Source organism: Acomys minous (genome assembly GCF_964271855.1).
Source record: "Acomys minous genome assembly, chromosome: 3".
Lineage (NCBI taxonomy): Eukaryota > Metazoa > Chordata > Mammalia > Rodentia > Muridae > Acomys > Acomys minous.
Genome location: NC_140485.1, coordinates 80775758 through 80799389, shown reverse-complemented (window position 1 = coordinate 80799389; position 23632 = coordinate 80775758). Strand labels below are relative to the sequence as shown.

At 47.5% G+C, this 23632-nt stretch overlaps 2 protein-coding genes across 2 annotated transcripts; one reads left to right on the top strand and one right to left on the bottom strand.

The window, feature by feature from the left end:
- Positions 1 to 1482: 1482 nt before the first annotated feature.
- On the top strand, positions 1483 to 11919 carry LOC311593804 (vomeromodulin-like; the record flags this gene model as incomplete). The annotated part of the gene is made up of 12 exons (XM_084775220.1): positions 1483 to 2152; positions 4145 to 4628; positions 4933 to 5034; positions 5784 to 5939; positions 6713 to 6797; positions 7143 to 7200; positions 7906 to 7976; positions 9299 to 9534; positions 9904 to 10165; positions 10334 to 10401; positions 10633 to 10663; positions 11716 to 11919. The coding sequence occupies exons 1-12, from the start codon at positions 1888 to 1890 to the stop codon at positions 11917 to 11919; spliced, it is 2022 nt and encodes a 673-aa protein (XP_084631346.1). The 5' UTR covers positions 1483 to 1887.
- Positions 11920 to 16249: 4330 nt separating this feature from the next.
- On the bottom strand, positions 16250 to 17253 carry LOC311594635 (homeobox protein NANOG-like). The gene has a single exon (XM_084776518.1). It carries the CDS (start codon positions 17145 to 17147, stop codon positions 16548 to 16550), a length of 600 nt encoding a protein of 199 aa, XP_084632644.1. The 5' UTR covers positions 17148 to 17253; the 3' UTR covers positions 16250 to 16547.
- Between the last annotated feature and the right edge of the window lie 6379 nt (positions 17254 to 23632).

Here is a 23632-nt window from a genome sequence, read left to right as displayed (position 1 = left end):
GCCAAGACGAACGCACATAGAATGGAAGAAGAGGAGGTAATGAGCACTGGGTACAGGTCATATTCTAGAATGTTCTTCTGATGCTGAACTGCAGGGCACTGGGCCTAGAGTGGGCTGGTAGATAAAAGGGCCTGTGACATGACTTTACTAAATGGGAAGCTGACTTCTAGAATCATGTCAGCATACACACACACACACACCTACACACACACACACACACACATACACTTCATTTTTCCTCAGAGTGCGCATAGATGAGTGGCATTCTGTTTAGATTTTCCAGAGGTTAGAGAGAAACTGAGAAATCTGGTGATGGTGGTGAGATGTATATTTTAAAAAGGCAATTTATTCAAGGCAAGGAATTGCCATTGGCTTCAATTTACTAAAACTATTTTCTGATGCTGACAGCAATGGAGGGCTAGCTCTGGCTACTGTGTGTGCATGGGGCCACCCTAACTCATCACACCCATCATGACTTTTCAAACACAGGCCACCTCTGCTCAGGAAGACACAGCTACTGCAGACTATTAAATTAGGCAGAGGTCAGGGTATTCCAAGATTTGAAGGATGAAAGCAGAGGGATTATAAATAACATTTTAAACATCAACTTCTTACCAGAGTGGTACTACTCACATGTGGAAGAGCATTGCTGGGCAATGTCGTCACATGAGCCTCCTTTGTGTCAGGCTGACTAGTGTTTCTCTAAAGATGAGTTTATGGATGTACTTTTGGTGATTGCTTCTTGTGATGAGGAGCACATGTATAGGGATCTACTTCCACAAACCCAATATTTACTTACTGATTTGGTGTCAGGATTAGACAGAAGTGACCCACATGGTAGGAGGAAAGAATCAATTCAAACAACTTGTCCTGTGACTTACATACACATGTCTTGGACACACAACCCACAAGAAAAATGCAGAAATGAAGAAATGCAATAGAACGTATAAAGACAGGCCAGGCACGGTGGTGTGCAGTGTTAATGCCAACACTCCAGGGACAGAGGCAGACAGGTCTGTGCGAAAGCAAGGCCAGCCTGGTCTACAAAGCAAGCTTCAGGAAATCTGGGACTACACAGTAAGACCCTGCTTCAAAAACTAAATAACCCAATGCATACAAATAAATATCAGACACAGAAGCACTGAGAGAGTCAAGGTAAGCAAAAAATCTGAGAAGGAAGGTGAGGCAGGAAATAATCTCCAGAAGTCACCAGCACAGCTCAGATCCTCCATGGGTGAGTTATGCCACCCCAGACAAGGGAAGCCAGGTGAGAAGGGGCCCTAATGCCTACGTTTGCTAGCACACTGAGAAAAGGTGTCAAGGGAAAGCTCCAGCACGACTCACTAAGAAAAGACTCAGGGGAAGAGATCTGAGATTGTAGCTAAGGACTCAAAACGTGACATGTTCACAGAGGGTGACTGGGACACTGAGAAGGGGCTGAAGTCATAGGTCAGTGCTAGAGCAAGGGTGTCTTGTGGGCAAGACTTACATACAAGCTCAGCACTGAAAAACCAAGGAGGTAGGGAAATTATTGGGGGAAATACCAAGGGTGTACGGCTGCACACCATACTGGGAGATACATGTGCCCAGGAAGTGAGACCTCAGGACAGGCCTTCGCCTACATTGACATGTTGCAGCCAATCGTGACAGTGCATTTACACATGGTTGAAACAGAAATAAAAAAATTAGTTACTTCCTCCAGATATTTACCGCCATGTATCAAACCAAATCCCCATGTACTGAGCAGATCCTGGGTGGTCAAGAACGTGGATAACATGGTCTTACAGGAGACAGGGAGACATCTACACAAAGTTACGTGACAGCTCTGAAGCCCACTGTTAATGCGATGCGTGACTAATTGCTCTTCTACAGGTTTCAGCCACAAAGATGTGGGCTCTCCAGGTCTTGGCCATCATGTTGAGCATCCAAGCAGGAGCACCTGACCCGGTGGAAACACCCTCGGAAGTAGGCAGTCTCCCTGCTGCTGTGCCCACTGTGCAGACACTCCCTATTAAACTGCCAAGTGCCCCTGGCCTCAAAGATGACTCCAAACCTCAAGACTCACCTCCCAAAAGGCACCCAGCTGCCCCCATAGGTGGCAAGTGCGCACCTACAGCCAGCTACTTCCTCTCCAGTGACAAAGTCCAAGAATGTAAGTAAGACTCATTTCAGCTCTCACCTTTTTCAGTCCAGGCCACACCTGCCATAGGCTGCTCATTTCTGACTCTGAGGCGGGTCCAGTCGCCTTCTGAGCAACTTGTTTTAGAAGCAAGGACCCTGTAGCATCTGCTTGGTGCCCTTACACAATAGGGAGCTTGGATCATACCTAGAAATTCTGGCTCAGCAGGGGGCTAAATCCAGTGCATCCAACTGCTCTGGGAGATGGTGAAGCTTCGCAGAAGGATCCCACACTTAGCACTGTATAGACCAACGGTGCCCTGGACACGGGACCTGTCCAACCCCAAAGGCTGCCTCGATATTTGACTTCCAGCTGATTCTTCCCACCTTAGACTGTGTCCCAGACAGGGCTCCTCCTTTCTGGGCCCCAAGTTCACCTCCACCCCCACAGCTGGTTACCCCTCAGCCTGCTTTCCAGCCCCAGGAGGCAGCAAATTTACAATCCTCCTGCAAGCCCTCGACCACATATGCTCTCTCACAACTCCCATTCTGCCCCTCCCTGAGATACACACTGGCTCACGAGATGAGAATCCATGGGATTCTCAAAGCCCAAGAGTACAGGAGCCTGGCTAGTTACATCTTCAAAACACAGGAATCTGTTAGAGAAGAAGGAAATGGGGAGGCCTCCTGGGATAAACAACAACAAGAAACACTTGTACCCACCTCAAAAAAAAACTCCCTGCAGCAATGGCCCAACAAGGCCTGCATCAGAGCATGACAAGATGAACATGGAGGCCACAAGCCACTGCACTACCACAGTGGCCACTACCATCCCTCAGAGTCCAATTGTTGAGGCGTACAACTCTTGGGCACCTAGCCTGTAAAAGATGCTTCCAGGGACACCCTTCTACTGTAATTCTGCTGAGCCAGCAATGTCCCGGGGTCCAATGAGCTCCAGCTCTACAGGCAGCAAGGCTGACCACAGTCGACACTGCACTGACATTGCTCTGTGCAGTTCCTACCAGAGCCAGCAAGACAAGCACTCGGGAATGGCGTGCCAGGGACTTACAATACTCCAGGCCATGGCTGACCATCAGCCTGTTCTCTACGTACCCTGGAACTTCACGCCTCCATTCCTACTTATACAGGATGGAGGGACACACATGATAAACCCCTGCCTGGCCATCCGTTCCTAAGCCTCAGTCAAAGGCAAAGGCACAGAGGTATTCCTTCTCCAACAGAGCACATTCAAGTCACACGAATCTTCCCAGACTAATCAGGTGAAAATGAGTCAAAGAGAAGAGGAAACTCGGGCACAGTGGACTAGAAACTAGAGACTAATGCTGCTCGTGTCTTCACTACCTCCTTACTTCTGCAGGCCTTCCACATTAGAGTAGATATCCTCAACCAAATGCTTCATCTAGAAGTCACACACCATATCCAGTTGTTAATCGCCAACAACCACAGAGAATGCAGAGCAGGGAAGCCATGGAGAATCTGAAGACCAGAGCTGATATTGAGGATGAGGCCCCAGGACAAATTACTAATTAATTAGATAATGAAAGATCTAATGGTGGCCTGATGGCTCATGGACCAGTCCAGCACTACAAATTGAGTACTAGTGCATCTCGACCAGCGAGTGGAGATACATACATACATACATACATACATACATACATACATACATACATAATGCACAATCCATGATTTTTATTAAAAGAAGAATAAATGACAGGAGCAAAATGACAAACATAAATGAGGCTCCACCCCTACTCCATACCCAAGTATCTTTGACCCACACAGTCTCATCACAAGTTAGCATCAGTGTAAGCTATTAGGAGCTGTTGACAACAGGGGGGGTGGATTTCCCTGACACGGCCTACTCATAACTAGAACAGAGAGAAGACTCAAACGTGAAAGGCAGAATGCAGAATGCCTATGTGCCCGTATTCCAAGATGTTATCTTCCAGAAAGGAAGGGCGCTAGGGCTCAACTGACACCAGAACTGCCTCCTGGTCTTTTTCAGATCTCATGGGCACTCTGCCCCCACAGATCGAGGACATTGTGAAGTGTGACGAAGTGAACATGGGAGGCCTGCTGGGGAAAGTGTTAACCACAGTGAACGAGGCTGACCTGCTCTCACTCTTAAATGCCAATTCCCTCCTGCAAGGGGGAGGCGCCCTTGGCCTTCCTATTCCTCTAGGCAAAGGAGATAATGAGGATTCCTCAAAGTCCTCATTGGGCCCCAAGCCCATTGGTGGTCTCACCGACAAGCTCCTAGGGGGTACCCTGGGCAGCTTAAAAACGTCCGGTGGAAGCAAGGACACAGGAGATGGACTCCTGAACAAAAAGGTCCTCTCCGATGTCAAGGCATCCCTGGATGAAGAGGTTGAACATGTAAACAGCATAAGAGACTCCGTCATGAAGGAAGTGAATAATGTCGTCCCGGAACAGATCACAGACCCACTTTCAGATGTGCTCCAGACCAAAACCAAAGACCTTGTGATCAAGTAAGTGCTTCCTTGACAACTTTCTGGGTTTGGGGACGAACAAGGTGAGAGTGGGACCTCTCACACTCAACTGACAGCTAGACCACTGAGAGCCCCCTCCCACCCAGAGTGCAGCATACTTACCCCCACTGGAAAACACAACCAGCATTTGTTGCACTTAAACCACGAGGTGGAGAAGGGAACTCCAGGGGCCATAGGACTAGCAGGGTTCACCTGGTGGTGAGCTCGCTGCCTCACAGGTATTTCTCGTGAGGGACAGGGTGTCTCCATGAGACACAGCGGAATCTGTGTTGTCACTCTACAGCTTAAAGGTTGACAAAGTAACAGAGGAGAGCACGGACATAGCCATGGCAGACGAGGAGATCCAAGTCCACTCTACGCTTACTGCCACCATAGGTGCAGATGGGTGAGTGTGCTTCCACAACAATTGCCCGGGTCACCCAGGACTAAGACACATGTCCCCTATGCAATGGTCAACTGATAAGGACACAAAAACAGAGAAGAGAGAATTAATTTCCTTCCCAGCCAACCTGGCTTGCAGAGGAAAACATACATACATACATACATACATACATACATACATACATACATACATACATACACACACACACACGTGCACACGCATGCATGCATGCATACATGTGACCATTTCTACAATAGGAAGCTCAAGGTTCAGCTGGGCAGTGCTGGTACACACCTTTAATTCCAGCACTTGGGAGGCAGAGGCACGCAGATCTCCGTGATCTCAAGGGCAGCATGGACACCAAGGAACCCTGTTAAAAACAAGAAAACAAAAAGCAACAACAACAAGGCCAGGCTTGCTCCTGGAAGACTTCTCTCATGCATTTGCACACAACTGAAAAGGCCCAAGTGGTAGACTCACAGGTAAACTTATGGCTGGTAGTTGTGCCACCAGCAACGGGTGACCTCCTCAAGGCTGGATGAGATGCTGATTTGTCAACTATTGACTGGCTGACAAAAGTGATCAGGCTCTTCAGTCCGGGGCATGGGACTGAGGAGCATGTGGACCGGGAAGCTCGCCTTCCCTCTAGAGGATGACCCTTGACCAAAGCATGAGGCTTAGCCACAAATGCCATATCTCCGCTGGACCCCAGGTCTCAGCAGCACGTCATCCCCCCTCACCTTCCTCTCCAGACTGGCTGGGAGTGTCATCCAGGCGCTACAATTTGAATCCCAGGTGGAAGTGACAATGAGAATTGCTACTTCCTTCAACAACACCCAATGTGTCACCCTTGATGTCCAAGACACCCACATCCAGGTCAACACGATGGACATTAAGTTAATAAAGACGTAAGTAAACCTTTTTCCTCACAATTCAGTCAACTCAAAGGTGTACCAGAAGGTCCCTGCTGCTGTCCCAGAGGTGACCTGCTCCACCGCAGTGCCCTAGACAATCAGAAAATGCAGAGGGAGCCGACAACATGCTCTTCCTGTAACAATAGCCCTCTCACACCTACATTACTTCCTTCCACCTCACTCTATTTTGATGGCTCATCCTATAGCTTCCCTGAACAGCACACAGACATGAGTCAAAACAGAAAAAAGAACCAGGAGGCCACACAGAAAATCTCTCTGACAGGCTTGTGGGTCAGGGACCTACTTCTCGCCCTGGACCAAGCAGAAAAGCTAGGCCCTTCCGACCTCGGTCACCCGAGAAACCTGGACAGGCCTTCCATCGTGCATACTCAGCGTATATTTCCTCCCTCCCCTCTGCTACACCCTGGGGAGCATTGAGTATAATTTCCACAACTAGAGATCACAATGTTGTGAAGTCAGATCCCCAACTACACCAAGACCACAGGCAGGTCTGTGAACACATGTGCTCTGGGATCTTAAGGATGAAGCCATCCAGGGGACCTCTGGGCCAGGTGTCCCGTGCTTTGGCCAGGTATCTCTGTATCCTCCTGGAAGAATAAAGACCAGGCCAAGAGCTCAGGTCACTCACACCTTGAGAAGCCAGGCGTCATCGTGACTCCTTCATCAGTGAGATGATTTGTCTAAGACATGGACATGCCTGGATTCGTGAAGACAACTTATTTAACCTTGGCATGTATGTCTTTCAGAGTCACAGACACTGTGTCACTGCCCGTGAGTCTGCCCTTGAATGACCTCATCCCTGTACTGCTGACAGCAGAGATGAACGAAAATGTAAGTCCAAGGAATGGGTGGGATCTCTCAGAGACTTCAATCACTGGAGAAACAAGGAGACAGAGAAGCCACCATCCTGGAAAGGGCCTAATGCTAGGAGAGATTTAAGAACAAGGCCAGGGCCCTCAGGCGCCAAAGGGCCGCCATGGACAAGCGGCTCCTCGGGGCCATACTGCCTGGAGCAATACTATAACACATGACATGTGGAAACAGAGGAAGGATCCTGCCAAAAAGTGACCAGGGAGATGGCACAAGAGAGGGAGAATTCACAAGAATGGGGAGAGGGGTGTGGCAAGACAGGCTGCTGATGCTCCCTCAGCTGAGCTACCCTGTGTGACTTCACAGCTGGAGAAATCCAACTCCTGTGCCGTCAACCTCGGTGACTTCAATGACTGCAAGAACAGTGAGTACTTCCGTGGATTTCCCTTCTCAGGAGACACAGATGGCCCCAGCACCTTGGGGAAATTCATGGGGTGACACAGCACAGGCGATGGCCCTTGGGATGCCACACTCAAAACCGACAAGGACCCACACAACCCCCTCAGCACATGTAGGGAAGAGAACGGACCACCTGACCTTTCCCTCAGCTTCCTTGGCTTCTGCCACCTGGAAGAAAATAGGACACAGTGCCTCTCCGGGGTCTGCATGGACCTTCCCAGCCCAAACAGCTCTCAAAGGCAACACTGCATGGAGTCTGCATCAAGAGCAGTCCCCAGCTCTCATCTCTGGGGCCTGAGATCATGACCTCTCACAACATCCCTAATACATGACAACGGTCACAGCTGGTAGGCCATATCCAGGAGAACCACGTACAGAGGTAGTGTAAGAAACTGGGTCCCAGCCTAGACTAAATACTGGCTCCAGCTGGCCAGTCTTTCCTTCTCCACTTCAAAATAACTAAATCCTTGCTGGTTAACCCCAAGCAGGCAGCATTCTTTGAGATGCAGAAGCCACTGAGGGCTGCACATTGTGTCTGGCAGGCTCACAGAAGCTGCTGTCCATACAGGTGTCTAGGGGGAGAGCAGGGATGCAGAGTTTGGGGCACCGCAGCCATCAATGGCTAGCTGGGCTCTCCCCATTCCTCCCCCTCCTATCCTCTCTTCCACAGCTACCGGCTTATTCAAGTACCAAGTTCAAAGTTCCATGATCAATCCCAAAGGACTCACCATCCTCTACTGTGTAAGTATTAAGTATTTGCTGTCATTGTGATGGCAACGGCATGAAGGCTGAAAGCATATCTGAGCCCACAAAAGAGACCAGGTGGTCAGGACGGTGAAAAGATCAGCTCTTTTCAGACCCATCAACTACTTCCCGAGATCAAGCTCCTGGTGCCCATTCAGGACATGGCCAGCCTAGTGTTCTCTGCCCTGCAATGCACAGGATCATGGCCTGTGAGGCACTCCAACAGAGACAGCCACAACATGGGCCAGTTCACATCTCCATCTCAGTCGATTACACACAACAAAACAAAACGTGCCAGCTCCTTCCAAACGCCCACCTACCAACCAGGAAGGCAACACTAGGCTGTGACAAGTGATGAAGAAGGAGACATGGCTGACTCAGCTTCTCTTCCCGAGATTCATCACAAGACCTCCACTCAAGGGCTGAAACGCAAATAAACGCAGAGTACAGGATGAAGTTCATCAAACAACCTGCACACACACGAAGGACATAGCTAAGCTGAGGGTCAGATCCCCCTACACATTTTACATGTGGAAACAGAGCCATGCTTTGAAGAGAATATGAACCACACTAAAGTCATGCTGAGATCTAAAGGTCGGATGCACAAAACATGAAAACACCGGGGATGTGAGGCATAAGTCTCTCTTCTCTGTGCTCCTGTCTGGATGTTCTAACATCCCTTCCAAAAAGAGGTTATACTTCAGAAATATGAAGGCAGAATTCAGACAAGGATAAAGAGGGAAACTGAGAGAGGGAAACAGAGAAGAGGAGGGCAGGAGAGGGAGAGAAGAAGGGAGTGAAGAAGAAAAGGGGGGAAGGAGGAAGGGACCGAGGGAGAAAGGAGGAGAAAATGCCCAAGATAAGCCAGAATATCTAAGACATTTTCCTCCATGTGATGGTTCATGAAACAAAGGAAGGATGGAAGGGGGAGGGAAGAAAGAAGAAAACACAAAAGAGAAGGGCCTTCAGGTCTTTACAACTGTGACAAGGAGAGGATGTGACTTTAAACATACTAGTATGTGCACACACACACACACACAAACACTTGCAGAAGCACACATACACACACAGACACACATGCACATACACACAACGCAACACACACACACACACACCTCCATAAAAATCTGTCATAAAAGGCCATGCACCTTCATGGGAAGGTTAGTGGCCTCCTAGGAAAGTCTGACTGCCCTGAGGCTGCTGCACTGCCACTGAAGCTCAGGCCTCTTCACCCTGCACCCACAGCAAAGCCACAAGGCCTACACGCTGGTGACAGTCTCAGGAACTCACATAGACGTTTCTCTGCTTCCCTTCCTTAGGCTGAAGCCAATTTCAGCAAAAATTCAGTGCCTGTACCTGCAGGTCGGCTGCCTCAAGCTCCCAAAAATGCCAGCGTTGCTCTAACTATTTCTTCCTCCATGTTGAAGACCCTTGTGAAACTTGTGGCAAAGAACAGCTCTGTCCAGGTAAGTGTCCTCCATCAGTCCCTGGTCCCCAACACTCTGGACATCAGCTCAGAATGTTGTCACTCTCAGGAAGAAGGTGATGGGACAAATGGGATCTGAAAATTCTTGCAGATATAAATAAGGTCAAGGCCACAGGACACACATCCATCTGAGTGATCAGGCAGGACACAGGGGCAGGCACTGGGGACAGAGTGGAGAGGGAGTTATTGGCTCATAACCCCGTAAATATTAAGTGTGTCTCGTCCACCTCACTAGGTCCCATGATCAGGTGAAACAGCACACAAGCATCTGCACTACAGAGTGCACATGTGGGCTTTCAAGACACAAGGACAGAGGAACACTCTGCTTTGATAGGTTTGGTAGAAAGCAATATTACACAAGTTCTCTGCCCCAACCTTCATGCACGGAAGCAAACAGAGGCAAGGGGTGGGAATGGGCCTGGCACTTCTTTTTCTCAGCTGCACCAGACCCAGCTGGGTGGCCAAGCCCACAGGACCCAACGTACTGTCTCAGCAAGGACAGAAGGATGCATGCCTGGGTCATGACAGGGCACCTCCCATCATCTGCCCCACACTAACTGGAGTCTCCTTTAAACAGATGAGTGACCTCAGTGCAAAGATCACCTATGTAGGCTTTGCCTCCCAGAAAGACAATCTCCTCAAAGTCCAGTACAAAGTAGACATCACAAAGGATGGTGAGCACTTTGCCACTGGGAAAACGGTGAGTGCTGAGAAATGAAGGCTGACTGAGGTAGAAGAAGCCCAAGGACTCAGGTGCATGGGATGAGCTGGTCCCAAAAGCCTGAGGCCCCCTGTGCCTCAGTTTCCCCACAACAGTGGGAAAGGCCTTGGCCCCATGTTTCGCTCATGCTCACTCTTGTCATTTCAGAAATTATACATCTCTCATGGCAGCAAGATTTCAGATTCCAAACTGGAACCAAACATCAAGCTCACGAGGTACTACAACAGACACACGGGATGATGGGTTCTGGGTCTGGGCAAGTATCTGAGTCCTTACAGAAATTGGGAATCTGGGCTTACATGGCCGCATTCACATGTCTACTCTCCTTAGCAGAGCCCAGTCTACAGCTGATACTCTCAAAAGCAATTGAGATAAGACTTGAGCACTAAATTTGAACAGTTCCGTTCTCATGAACCTAACATGTCTCCGTATTTTGTTGCTGGCAGGTCAGAGCACAGCGTGAAGCCCCCTGAAGCTGTAAGTTGATGTGCCCTTCTATACTGACCCATGATAGGTGGGAAATCATGTCAAGGCCAGACACTCAGTGATTCAGGACTCGGGGAAAGACAGGCCCATGGAGACTACAGCACACACCTCCTGTGTAGCAGAGCTGCAGGTGCCTAACTGGCTCTCTGGAGAGCTCTTAAACCAAGTGGCCCATACCCACCTGGCATACATGGGGGTGGGGCTACAAGAAGCATACATACAAACACATAAAACAGGGGGGAAGATACTGACGGGCAGGTGCCACACGCAGGAGAGAGACCCACAGTGGGTGCCCAGACACAGGATTAGGAACTCTGCCCTTTTAGCAGCCCCAGATATGGGGAGTCAGCCAAGTGGCAGACTCTGGGGTCACTCCAATGCCAGCAATCCCTCCATCTCGTAGGATTGCCATCATATGGCTCCTCATATGCCAGGGGACACAGTCGTTTATCAAACACTTGTCCCTGGGACGTTAAGGGGGAGAGTTTAAAGAGTATCCGCTCTGTGCAGACACGAGGGTACTGCTACAGTGGAACCCCATGCCAGTGCTGCACTAGCACAACTTCCCACCAGGAGGGTGAGCATTGAGAAGGGAGCAGAGGTGCAGAAGCAACAGTGCATGCCTCTCAAGAGGGTCACACGGGAGAGAAGGGAGCTTAAAGACAGGGAGAGGCCGAGACCTAGACATCCTCGAACCCATGTCAGAGCGTGCAGCAGTGACCAGCTCCTGCCAGTTCTTTTTCCTTTGGGACACCAAGATTCTCCTCAAGCCCCAAAGCTGTCTCTGGAGCACAGCAGCACTGACCTGGCCAATACCACTCTGCTCAAGGAGCCACAGGGCAACAAAACCCAACTAGGGCCCAAAAACCAGAGCCCCATTGATGCATGGAGATCCACTCCCACATTTGCCCTTGACGTGTGACAGACCTGTCAACTAGAGAAATCCCACAGGAACCAGCAAGCTGAGCTGATGCTCCTGGGCCTTCAGGCCACGCTGAGGACTGTGCAAGGCTCTACTGAAAATGTCCTCCTGTGTTTTGCAGAAGGAAGAGGTGGAAAGCATTATGTCTGAAGTCGAGAAGAAGAGCTGGGATAATTTCAAAGGTATGTGGAACAGTAACTCCGATGCTGGCACAGTCAGCGCCCATGAGAGGAGCAAGGGAAGGACACATGGAGGGCACTGGGCACCAAGCACAAGGCCACCCTGTATCACCGGGTTAGACCTCACCTTCTCTTCCCAGAAGTGAAGCATGTGGTGATAAAAAGGGGGAGCACATCAAATGGCCTCCTCTGCAGCGCCCAGGAAATCTTGTCCACAGGTGGCTTGATGCAGGACTGTCTTTGTATACAGATGAGCAGTGGACCTGGGTCACCCACCCCCATAGACGTTAGGGTTAGGACACTTACAAGTATGCCATGACTTCATTGGACGACAATGACGATGGTGCCACACACCAGGTGTGCACATTCGTGGCTAGTTCTATTATAGTTCCAAATAGTGTACTGACCATCAGATGGCTGTGCCGCTCCAGCCAGGTCCTGGAGTGAGGTACTGCATCACTGTCCTCAGTGTTAGGATACCACCAGGTCCCCCTAAACTCCTGTCACAAGATGGTCCTTCCTTATTTCAGGCAGGTATGCAGACATGAATATGCCACCTGTGGTGTCTTCATTTCCTATAAAGGATGCCCCTGTCCAACTGCTGAGATCGGTAAGAAAATTAAATACAACTCTTCCTTTTTTGTTTTTTCTTTCTTTGCTTGCTTGTTGCTTGCTTTACTTTGTTCCCAATCCAGGACCTTGCACATATTCCTGATCTGCCTGTACAAGCAGTGTGAATGTGACCCAGGAAGCATCAGCTTCTCTCATGACTCAACCCTTAAACTGTCCTTGTCCCCATACTTGCCTGCATCCAGGCCCAAATCCATTTCTAGGGGGTCTGAATGAAAGGACACCAGCAACTGTTCAGGGTGGCTTTCATGCTCCGATTCTTTTATACTGGTGCTACCAGGGGCTGTTACTACAAGACAGCCTGACCAGGAGGACAGATCAGATGATGGCATCTGAGCTACACTGCAGTGACAAGAAGCACAGCCCCAGTAGCTCATGCGATAGCAGTAAAAGTTTAGTTACTAAACAGCCAGCACGGGGCCAGCGCCAGCACGTGCTCCACTCAGGATCTTGTGCCCCCTGAGTCAGTGTCTTCCATCTGCTGTGTCTGGGTAGATTCCCCTCCTGCCAGAGGACTCTCCTCAAATTCCTTCTCCCCTAGGCTGAACTCTAGGTGCTCCCAGGCAGATGCTCTCTCCCCATCCCTCACGCACTGCTATGTGATCTCGTAGGGCTGGATGGGTTGGCACTTATCAAGCCTGCTGTCAATGTCCTGGGTTAAGAGCAGTAACCACTGTCTTTCTCTACCCTCAGAATGACCTTCAGGCAGCAAGCTGAAGCCAGCACTACTGAGGCCAGACAAAGTTCTCAGTGACAGTGGAGTCCCCCTATGCATCTCTTCCATGCCCCTGCAGCCCCATCCTTATGATTAAGGGAACAATAGCAGTAGTCTCCTCAGCATGCTCACGATCCTCTGCCTTGAGTGACAAGGGCAAAAGAAGAACAGTAGGAGGAAACCAGCATTGTTGAAATCAGCTCCTTAATAAACAGCCCCTTCATGCAAAAGTAAAAGATGACTCGGGTCTCAATCCGGTACATGTTCATGAGCATGCAAAGGACTTCTTACTTGGGGATGAACAATAACATGAGACATCAAAATCCAGCCTTCTATGGCTGGACAATTGTCTCTGGGGGACAATCCTGACAATGATTAAACCCTTCTGCCCTCACCTCCATCTTTCTTTGCATCTGGAGTGCCTCACAAAGGCTCAGGTGGTAAAGGCCTTGCTGCCCAAATGGTGCAGTTGAGAGGTGCTACCTTTAAAAAATGGGGCCAGTAGGTAGTGCTTGAGGTCACTGGGGACACCTCCTTCACACAGATGGGGAAGCCTGTCTCTTCCTCTTCTTGTTTTGGCTCCCTAACATCATGTGAGCACTTTCTTCCCATCACCTTGTACTGCTCACCACAGGCCTAAAGACCAAAAGAGCAATAGGTCACAGCCTTGGCCCCTCTAACACTTAGCTCACATTAACCTCTTCCTCACTCAAGATGCCTACCTCTTACACTGATGGATGCTTTCTTACGAGTCAGAAATGGAGGAACACAGTTCAGTCACACAACATGAGATGGATCAGAGCAGGTAAGACCCTGATACCACTATAAACCATGTAGAAAAGGCTGTGTGTGTCCCAGGTTAGTAAGTACACTTCTGGCCATGCGGCCCTGCATTGAAAACCAAGACAGTAGTAGCTGCAGATATATCATCTGTTTGTGGAACTCTGCCTTGCAGCATACACATTTAAGGATACCTGAGCTTCTTAGGCCAATCTCTGAGACTACTGCCCAGGGATCACTGGTCAATAACCATCTCATTTTCTGAGTGCCAAGCCAATGGCAAACGGTGAAAAAAAAAGGGGGGGACAGACAGGGTGGAACAACCACCCCCAATTTCTCTTACATACACACACACATACACACACAGTTGCACACACAACTACCGGCATACACATACTCACACCTGTATGTTCATGAACATAAAAAACACATTTATACAAGCCAAAAAAGGTTTTTAAAAACTAAGTCAATAAAGGTACGCTAATAAATGCTGAAAACCTAGAAATATGAAAAAGGTAACTTCCTCACTTGCTGTGGTGGCACACACATTTAAACCCAGCACTCAGGAGACAGAAGGAGGAGAATATTTGTAATTTGGAAGACATCCTGATCTACATAGTGAGTTCAGTACAGCCATAGTTAGCACATGAAGTGCCCCCCCCAAAAAAAGATAACTTCTAGGAACACAAATTCCATATCTACACCAGGAAGACTCTCTGTTTTGTGATCCCTACCTGGGTACCATTTTAGCTATTAGTCAGTAGAGCTCACTAAAGACATAGAGACAAGATTCAGGACATGGGTTACCCCAAAGCAAGAGTGGTACCCCAGAAAATGAAGGCCAGAGCATATGAGTTCCCTCAGCTCTTCTCCTTAGGCCAAAGACTCTACTATATCCCACTGTAGTGAAGAATACTATAGCCACCCTCCTGTATAGAAACATTCCCAGATATCACTTACTTTGTTGTTTTCTGGATTTTACTACTTAAAAGCCATCTAACTATTAGTAAGACAAAAATAAAAAAACTTAAGGATTGCTAGTGCAATATGAAAACAACAGTTACTGTAATGGGTAACGGTTTTTTTTTTTTAAGGTAAAATTAGTGTTTTATTTTACTTAAATTAGTCAAACTGGCATTGGTTTATCATGGTACAGTCAAACATAAATATTTCTTAAAATTAATTTATTTTTATCTTATGTGCCTTGATGTTTGCCTGCACGCATGTCTGTATGAGGGTGTCAGATCTTGGCGTTACAGACAGTTGTGAGCTGCCATGTGGGTGCTGGGAATTGAACCCAGCTCCTTTGGAAGAACAGTCAGTGCTCTTAACCTCTAAGCCATCTCTCCAGGCCCCTTGTTTTTGATTTTTTGATACAGGGTCTCTCTGTGTTGGCTATCCTGGACTCCCTTTGTAGACCAGGCTAGCCTCAAACTCACAGCTATCCATCCATCTGTCCCTGTCCCTCGACTGCTGGGACTGCAGATATGTGCCACCACACCTTTATAAGTTTTACACTTTTAGATTCTGTTTCCCAAAGATAAAAGATAGCCAAACATACTGGATCTATAGCTAATGCCACCATGTCTATTTCTGTAGCAGGACAAGTTATTCAAACCTCCTTAATTAGATTCCAGCTACACCCTACTCAAATCACACGTACACCAAGACCCAAGCTTCTAAGAAAAAGACAAGCTGAAGCTGGGATGGGTAAGGATGTCAGTATGTGGGGGAGGAGAGGGTAATAGTGTGCCTTGTCTCCAAAGCCCTTAGTTAAATCTACAGCACAGCACCAGAGAAAAAGACAGTTACACAGCTAAGACACATACACCAGTACAGGGCTGCAAGTAGAGCTCAGTGGTTGAGTCAGTGCCCAGTATGCTCAAAGTCCTAGGTTTGCTCTCTTGGCACCAAAAGAATAAAAATAAAAACAATAAGGCAGGCTGTGATGGTGCAAGCCTTTAATCCCAGCCCTTGGGAGGCAAAGGCAGGCAGATTGAGTTCGAGGCCAGCCTGGTCTACAGAGCTAGTCCAAAACAGCCAGGGATACACACAGAGAATCCCTGTCTGGAAAAAACAAAAAGCGCCAGGCAGTGGTGGCGCACGCCTTTAATCCCAGCACTCGGGAGGCAGAGGCAAGCGGATCGCTGTGCATTCGAGGCCAGCCTGGTCTACAAAGCAAGTCCAGGACAGTCAGGGCTACAGAGAAACTCTGTCTCAAAAACAAACAAACAAACGACAAAAAACAAAACAAAAAGTAATGGTAAGAAAAAATGAAAACGTTTGGAAAAAGGAAGGAATCCAGCCACTGCCCTGACTTTAAGCTGACCTGTGCACACCTAACACTTCACCCGGTGAATTCACAGAGCAGTTCATGAATAACTCCATAGCTTGTGGGTTGCTAAAACATGCATGGCTTTCCCTAGGGGCTTCCAAATTAGCCTCCAAATCACTGGCAAAGAAGTTTTGCTACTGCAACTGCATGCAAGACTGCAGGGAGTCCTCCCCAAAGCTATGGAATGGAGTGGTCCAAGTAGGGCCGTCCCAGGCTTGAGCATACCCGGTCTGAGTGGTCCAGGCCTGATTGCTCCAAGTTGGGTTGGTCCAGGTCTGGTTGTTGCAAGCCGAGTTGGTCCAAGTCTGGCTGCCTCACACTGGAAGGCCTCCAGATATGTTGACCAGAGAGCTCTGGGGATAGCTGGGATAGAGCCAGGGATGCTCCACTGACGATGCTGAGCTCTGAGCCACACTGTTGCCAGTCTTCAGCCACTGGTTTTTCTGCCACCGCTCACATTTCATTCTTTGGTTTTGGAACCAGGTCTTAACCTGCTTGTAGCTAAGGTTCAGGAGGGCAGAGAGCTCCTGCATCTGCTCCAGGCTCAGGTGCCATTGCCTCTGAAACCTGTCCCTGAGCTCGCACAGCTGCTCCTGAGAGAACACAGTCCTCATCTTCTGCTCCTTCGAGTGGAGCTTGCACTCTCCCTTTTTCTCAAGGCCCTCTTCAGACTGAGGACCACAGAACTTCAGTTTGGGACTGGTAGAAGAATCGGGGCTGTCTTGAAGAGGTAGGTCCACAGAGGAAGGCGGAGGAGAGGCGTTCTCTGTGCGGAGCTTCTCAGCAGCAGACATTTGTACGTAAGAATAATTTGCCACAGGCCCATGAGCTGCAGGCATTGTCAAGGAGTCACCGGAATCCGACGCTTCCTTAGAACAAGGCAGACTGTAGGGACCAGGGGGATCCACACTCATGTCAGTGCAAAGGCGAGGGGAGGTAAAAAGTGATTCAAAAAAAAAGTTTTTAACAACAACAACAAAAAGGTTAAGACTTTAAAACTCAATGTCTAAGAAGAAAGACTTCAGAAACAAAAAATATTCAAAGTCCAGGTGCAAAATTACCAAGAGACTGGAAGGAAGCAAGTCTCAGTCTTCCCTCAAAAGACCAAGACACCAAGTCAGCCTAGCTGAAGCATGGTTTGTTTGTTTTTTTTTTAAGTTGATGGCAGAAGCTTAAATCTTGGCAACACTATAGCCTCTTCATGGAAGAAGGAAGCACTCTCTCTTTGCCTGCTTGCTCTTGCTCTCCATGGCAACTCCATTCCTTCACTGGCATTAGATCTACTTCTTCAGATTCCAACATACACTCAACACCAGGAGAGACATCCAGCCTTGTGGCCTGAACAACTACTGAATTCTGGGACTTTCTGTAGGAAGCCATTATTGGACTAGCTGAAAAACAGCCTATAAACCACCCCACTAAATATGTTTTAGATAAGGAGAGAGGGGGAGGGAAGATTCAGGAAATATCTCAGGTAAGGCCTTTCTGACTATGACTCCAGCCACCTAGAAAACAGAGCCAATAATGGGGAAAAAATGTGGCATGTGAGGAAATTTTAAAACTTCTGTACTAAAAAAAAAAACCTATTAAATGACTCCAGAAGCAGCCTATAGAATGGGAAAATATCTTTGTTGGATAGCCATCTGACAGAGGATTAATGTCTAGAACATACTCAAAACACAAAGACAACAACCCAATTAAAAAGTGGGCCATAGAACTGAACAGAGAGTTATCAGAGAATACAAATGGCTAAGAAATATTTTTAAAGTATTCACCATCCTTAGCCATCAGGAAATTGAAAATCAAAACCCCTTTGAGATTTCACCTTTCACCAGTCAGAATGGCTAACATTAAGAAAACAAAACGCAACTAATGCTGGTGAAGAGGCAGAGAAGGGGGAGTCCTTGTTCACTGTAGGGGAGGGTACAAACTGGTGCAGTCACTGCCAAAATTGGTATCGCAATTGAAAACGACAACTAGAAATGGATCTACCATACGGTCCTACTAACCCATTCCTGGACATATCCCTGAAAGGCTATTTCCTACTGCAGAGGAAAATGCGCATTCATGTTCATAGTTGCTCTATTCACAACAGCTAGGACACAGAAATAGCCTAGACATCCATCTATGGATGAATGGATGATGGAAATGTTGTCCTTATACACAGTGGAATCTTATTCAATTGTAAAGAACAACAAAATTTGTAGGTAAATAGATAGAACTAGAAAGATACTGAGAAAGATAACGCAGTCCTAGAAAGACAAGCCTCTCACCTTCCCACGTGTGTGTGGATCCGAGCGATGACCATTTACTCCTTAACTTGGAGCGCCTGTAGAATCCAGGAAGGTGGAAAGGGGCTATTGGTGAAGAGAAGGGAAACATATTTTGAGGGTGGAGATGTGGTAAAACACAGGTGATATGAAGGGAAAAGGGGAAATAATGAGAAGGGTGGTTTGGTTAGGAAGAGGGAGCCAGGGAGAGATAACTGATATTAAGGGTGTTTGAAAAAACTACTAGAAAATGATCATTTTGTGGCTCATACATTTACTATACATGAATTATAATTATTCTACACAGAGGATACTACTTTGCCCAGAAGCCACAGGGTGCCAAGAGAAGAGCTTAGTGCTTTAGTCAGTTTTAGTGCTTTTAGACGTTAGATAGGGGTGTCCTAGAGGCCCCCAAAACCATACAGTTTATTACCACTGTTCTTGGTTTTCCTCAAGAACTTGATAGTAAGACCATATTGCTGAAGATACCACATGCTTTCGTCATAGAAAAATCACATTGGAATTGACCAAGAAGCATCTACCCTACTGATTAGCTTTCCTATGTGCTGTGCCGGCTTCTAGGCAAGAGGGTCATCACCAGTCTTACTAGATATGACTCCTGTAAACTGCAATAATATCCAATGTGGCAAGATATGCCTATGGGCACGGCTGTGGCATGAACGTCACTGGGTAACATACTACTTGCTGATTGAATTTAAGGCCTGCTCCATAGGAGGAAACCCATGCTTGGTACTCATGCCAAGAACTACTCCTGGTGAACTTCTAGGCTGCAGGAATAAACCTACTGTTGTTTTGCTAAGTGGACATAGTACCAAACTGCCCTCTAAATCCCTATGTCTCTACCTAGAGGTGGTGCAGTACTCAGACCTCATCCTAGAAGTTTCTTTGTGCAGTGGGTGGTAGTTAATGCAAAAACTCACAACTGGTCAAGGTGCAGAAAAGAAGCATCTAAGGTGTGCTCAGCCACAAATGGGACATTCTTAGCACAAATGGATTTGGTGAGTTATCTTATTTTAACGAAGATAAGAGTGGGTAAGGAATAGGAGTTGGATTGGAAGGAGTTACTGAGGAAAGTGGTTGGTAAATATGATTAAAATGCATTGAACGTATGCATGAGAGTCTCAAAGAATTAATAAAAATATTATTTAAAAATGTCATGACCCCTCCAGTGGAGCCTGTGTGACAAATACTACACAACCCAAAGTGAAGACCCCCATGTTTAGATGGCATCATCATCGATTAGATGACATGGCCGGGCCCATGCTCCTTCTTTGGAGAGCCACACAAGTTGGGTGTGAGCCAGCCAATAGGCCACAAAAAGATGGTGCCTCAGGAACAGAGCTCTGAGCCCTTAAGAGCATAATCAAATCATCAACTATGATGAGGCACTGGGGTTGAAAAATTCCTGAGAAAATAAGCCATAAGAGTACACTTAAAGAAATCAAAACCTACATGACTAGGTCTTGGATCCTTTACCATGCCTGCCTTTGGCAGTTGTGTTAATTATCAATTTGACAAAATTTAGTGAGAATCAACTGGAAGAGAGGCCACTGTGCATGACTGTGGGCATCAGTTATATTAAGTGATGTGGAAAGATATTTCTTTTTAGTTTAAAAAGTATTTGTTTTTATATATATTGATATTTTGCTTCTTACACGTATGTGGCCCATGGGCATGCCTGGCACCCAGAGAGGCCAGAAGAGGGTGCTAGATCCCCTAGGGCTGGAGTCATGGATAGTTGGGAGCTTCCATGTGGGTACTGGATCCTATGGGAGAGCAGTCAGTGCTCTTAACAACCAAGCTGTCTCTCAAGCCCCAGAAGACCTCTCTAAATTGTGACGGGGGCCATGTGCTTGGATTCCGTCTGTTACCATAGCAGAAAGCATAGATAGTGTTAGGGATTGGTTCGTTCCCATGGAATGGGTCTCAAGTAGGGCCAGTCAGTCTTTGATTGGCCATTCCCTCTATCTTTGCTGCATCTTTGTCCCTGCATGTCTTGTTGACAAGACAAATTTTGGGTCAAAGGTTTTGTGCATAGGTTGGTGTTCTTATCCCTCCCCTGAAGTCCTGCCTGGCTACAAGAGGTGGCTACTTCAGGCTCCATATCACCCACTGCTAGGAGTCTCAGCTAGAGTGACCCCTATACACTTCCCGGGCCTCCACTATCCCAGGTCTCTGGAAAATCCCAGAGTCACACCCCCCACCTCTGATTTCTGTTCTCTCAGCTAGCCCTCTCCCAACCTCCAAGCCCCATCCCCACCTCCCTACTCTTACTCTCCACCCTTGCTCCTCTCTCCATCCCTCTCCTACCCAGTTTCCTCCCTCCATCCACCTCCAATGCCTATTTTATTTCCATTTCTGAGTGAGATTCAAGCATCCTCCATCAGTCTTCCTTGTAACTTAGCTACTTTGTGTCTGTGGGTTGTAGTGTGGTTATCCTGTACTTTGTACCTAATATCTACTTATAAGTGAGTACATACCATGTATGTCTTTGGGGGCATGGCTTACCTCGCTCAGGATGAAGGCAATCTGACTACGAATTCTGTCACCCCTTTGATCACCAGGGTTGATTACACCAATCTGGCTGGCTAGGCCGATGTCCCCTTCCTCCCTCACTGCTCCATGTGCATGTAGCTGCGTGCTATGAGGGAGAATGATCTTCCACAAAGAAAGGAGGACCAATCTTTGGTCAAGGGTATATGAGTAGTTGCTCTCCTGCAAACAAGCTTTCAAAGTCTCCTGAATTCTAAACATCACAAAATTACAGAAACTATCTGCAACTGGCAAAATCACACCTCTGCTAAAGCACACGGCAAGTCATAGTCAGCTGCTGTGGACAATCTGAAGCAGCCTTCCATATGCCATACCTGGGATTAAAATACAAAACATTGGGCTGGAGAGATAGCTCAGTGGTTAAGAGCACCAGCCTCTTCTTCCAAAGGTCCTGAGTTCAAATCCCAGCAATCACATGGTGGTTCACAACCATCTGTAATGTAATCTGATGCCCTCTTCTGGCCTACAGGTGTACATGCAGGCAGAACACTTGTACACATAATAATAAATAAATAAATAAATAAATCTTTTTTAAAAATGCAGAACAGTATAATATTTCTATGTATTTTAAGAAACTAAAAGTCTAACCACACTCTCCCAGGACTGGAAATGCCCACTTATCTTTACAAAGTAGAATAGCCCTGGCTTGAAGGCCAGCCAATATGTTCAGTGACCATTTGCTGACACTGTCCTAGCATAGCAGAAGATGTACTCATCTTGGTATCTCTTCCTACATGTCACCTTACAGCCATGGATACAGCTCCAGGGAGATGGAACAGAGGCAGGGTGGGGCATCTCACTGTCCCTCAGCTCTTTAGTGCACATCAAATCTCACCTCTTCACAAAGCCTCACTCACTTAACAGGGGGAAGAGGCCACAGATGCTATACTCGCTTTGACCACCATGACATAATACCTCAACAAAAAGGAAGATTCTTTTGTCTCATGCTTTCAGATTTTTAGTCAAAGCTTGGCTGGCTTCTTTATTTCAGAGTCTGAGGGTGAGGGAGAACATCAAAGTGATTGGTAAAATGGATTGTGAGTTTGAATGAAGTCTAAAGTACAGTGAGACAACATCTTTAAAAAACTGAGACTGTCCAGGCATGGTGGCACACGCCTTTAATCCCAGCACTCAGGAGGCAGAGGAGGATCACTGTGAGTTCAAGGTCAGCCTGGTCTACAAAGTTAGTCCAGAACAGCAAAGGCTAGACAGAGAAACCCTGTCTCATAAAACCAAAACAAAATAAAATAAATTTAGACTGGTGTACCCACTATTTTTAACTCTATTGGGGGGGGGGCTATGCCTCTACTTCCCTTCCAACCTCCTGATCCTAGGTAGGAGAGAAAGAAGGTTAGAAGGAAGAGACTTTTTTAAACTTAGTTCTACCTGGTTAAGGTCATTGGGTTCCTTGGGGGCAACTCTAATCCTCAATTTAGGATATCTCCAACTTCTTCTCAAAGGGCAACAACAGCAACTAGGAGCAGCAGGGGGAAGTACCAGCAGCCTTCTTTCTCCATCAGCCTCCTCAAAGCCCTCGAAGCCTGCCCCCTCTCTCCCCATCCCCCCACACCACCACCACCCCTGGGCTCTCATATTTATTCCCTCTCCAGAGTCTTCAGAATTAAACTAACTGCAGCTGAAAAAAACACACCCCTCTTCAAGCCTCATGAGGCAAACAGTCTTCGGCTATGGACATCTGGAGCAACCCCCATATCCTACACCTGGGATTAAAACAAAAACATGTTTACATAACATAACTGAAAAACCAAAACATCTAGTACACCCTGGGGATGAAGCCTAGTGGTAGAGAGTTTTCCAGTTATGGACAGGGCACTGGATTCAATTCCCAGGAGTAAATACATACAAAGAAGGGTGGAGTGGGAGGGAGACAGAGACAACCCATTATAGATGTGCACTGGGAGGATCAAGGACAAAAAACAACAACACAGACTGCCTGAACAGAAAAACACAGGCTGCGGTAGCAGCAAGATGGCCACTAAGGAGTTAAGGGGCCACTCCTACCATTCCCCTATGTCCTCCAGAGGCCTGGGTAAGTTGCCTTGCCCAAATCTAAGAAGATGTGCACTCAATCATGCATTTATAGGCTCAAGGCCACCAAATTCCAATCTTTTTCCTCCAGATCCCTCCTCCAAGATCCCATGTGAGGACAACCATAGCCAGGAGTCTGACAAAATGCTTGGCATCTGGCCTCAATAAGGCCATGCAATAGTTTGGTTCCAATTTTAATTTGTCATAAACTTTCAGACGTGCTATGATTAGATCACCAATAGTGAGAAGCTATCACATCAGAGGCAGGACTACATCAGTGGAGTTTGAACAATGACAGAAGCATAAAGAGAGAGAAGATGGGAGACCATTTGATCCTGGAGAAAGCAGACTGTATGACAAGCAGAGCCTTCCAAGTGTGGGTCAGGCAAGGTAAGTCTGGAGACTCCATGGAATATCTCACCCCCTGCCACACCTATGCAGCACTACTACACAGGAGGCTTTCCAGACAGCATCCCACCTCTGGCCCTTGGCACAAGCTGAGTTTC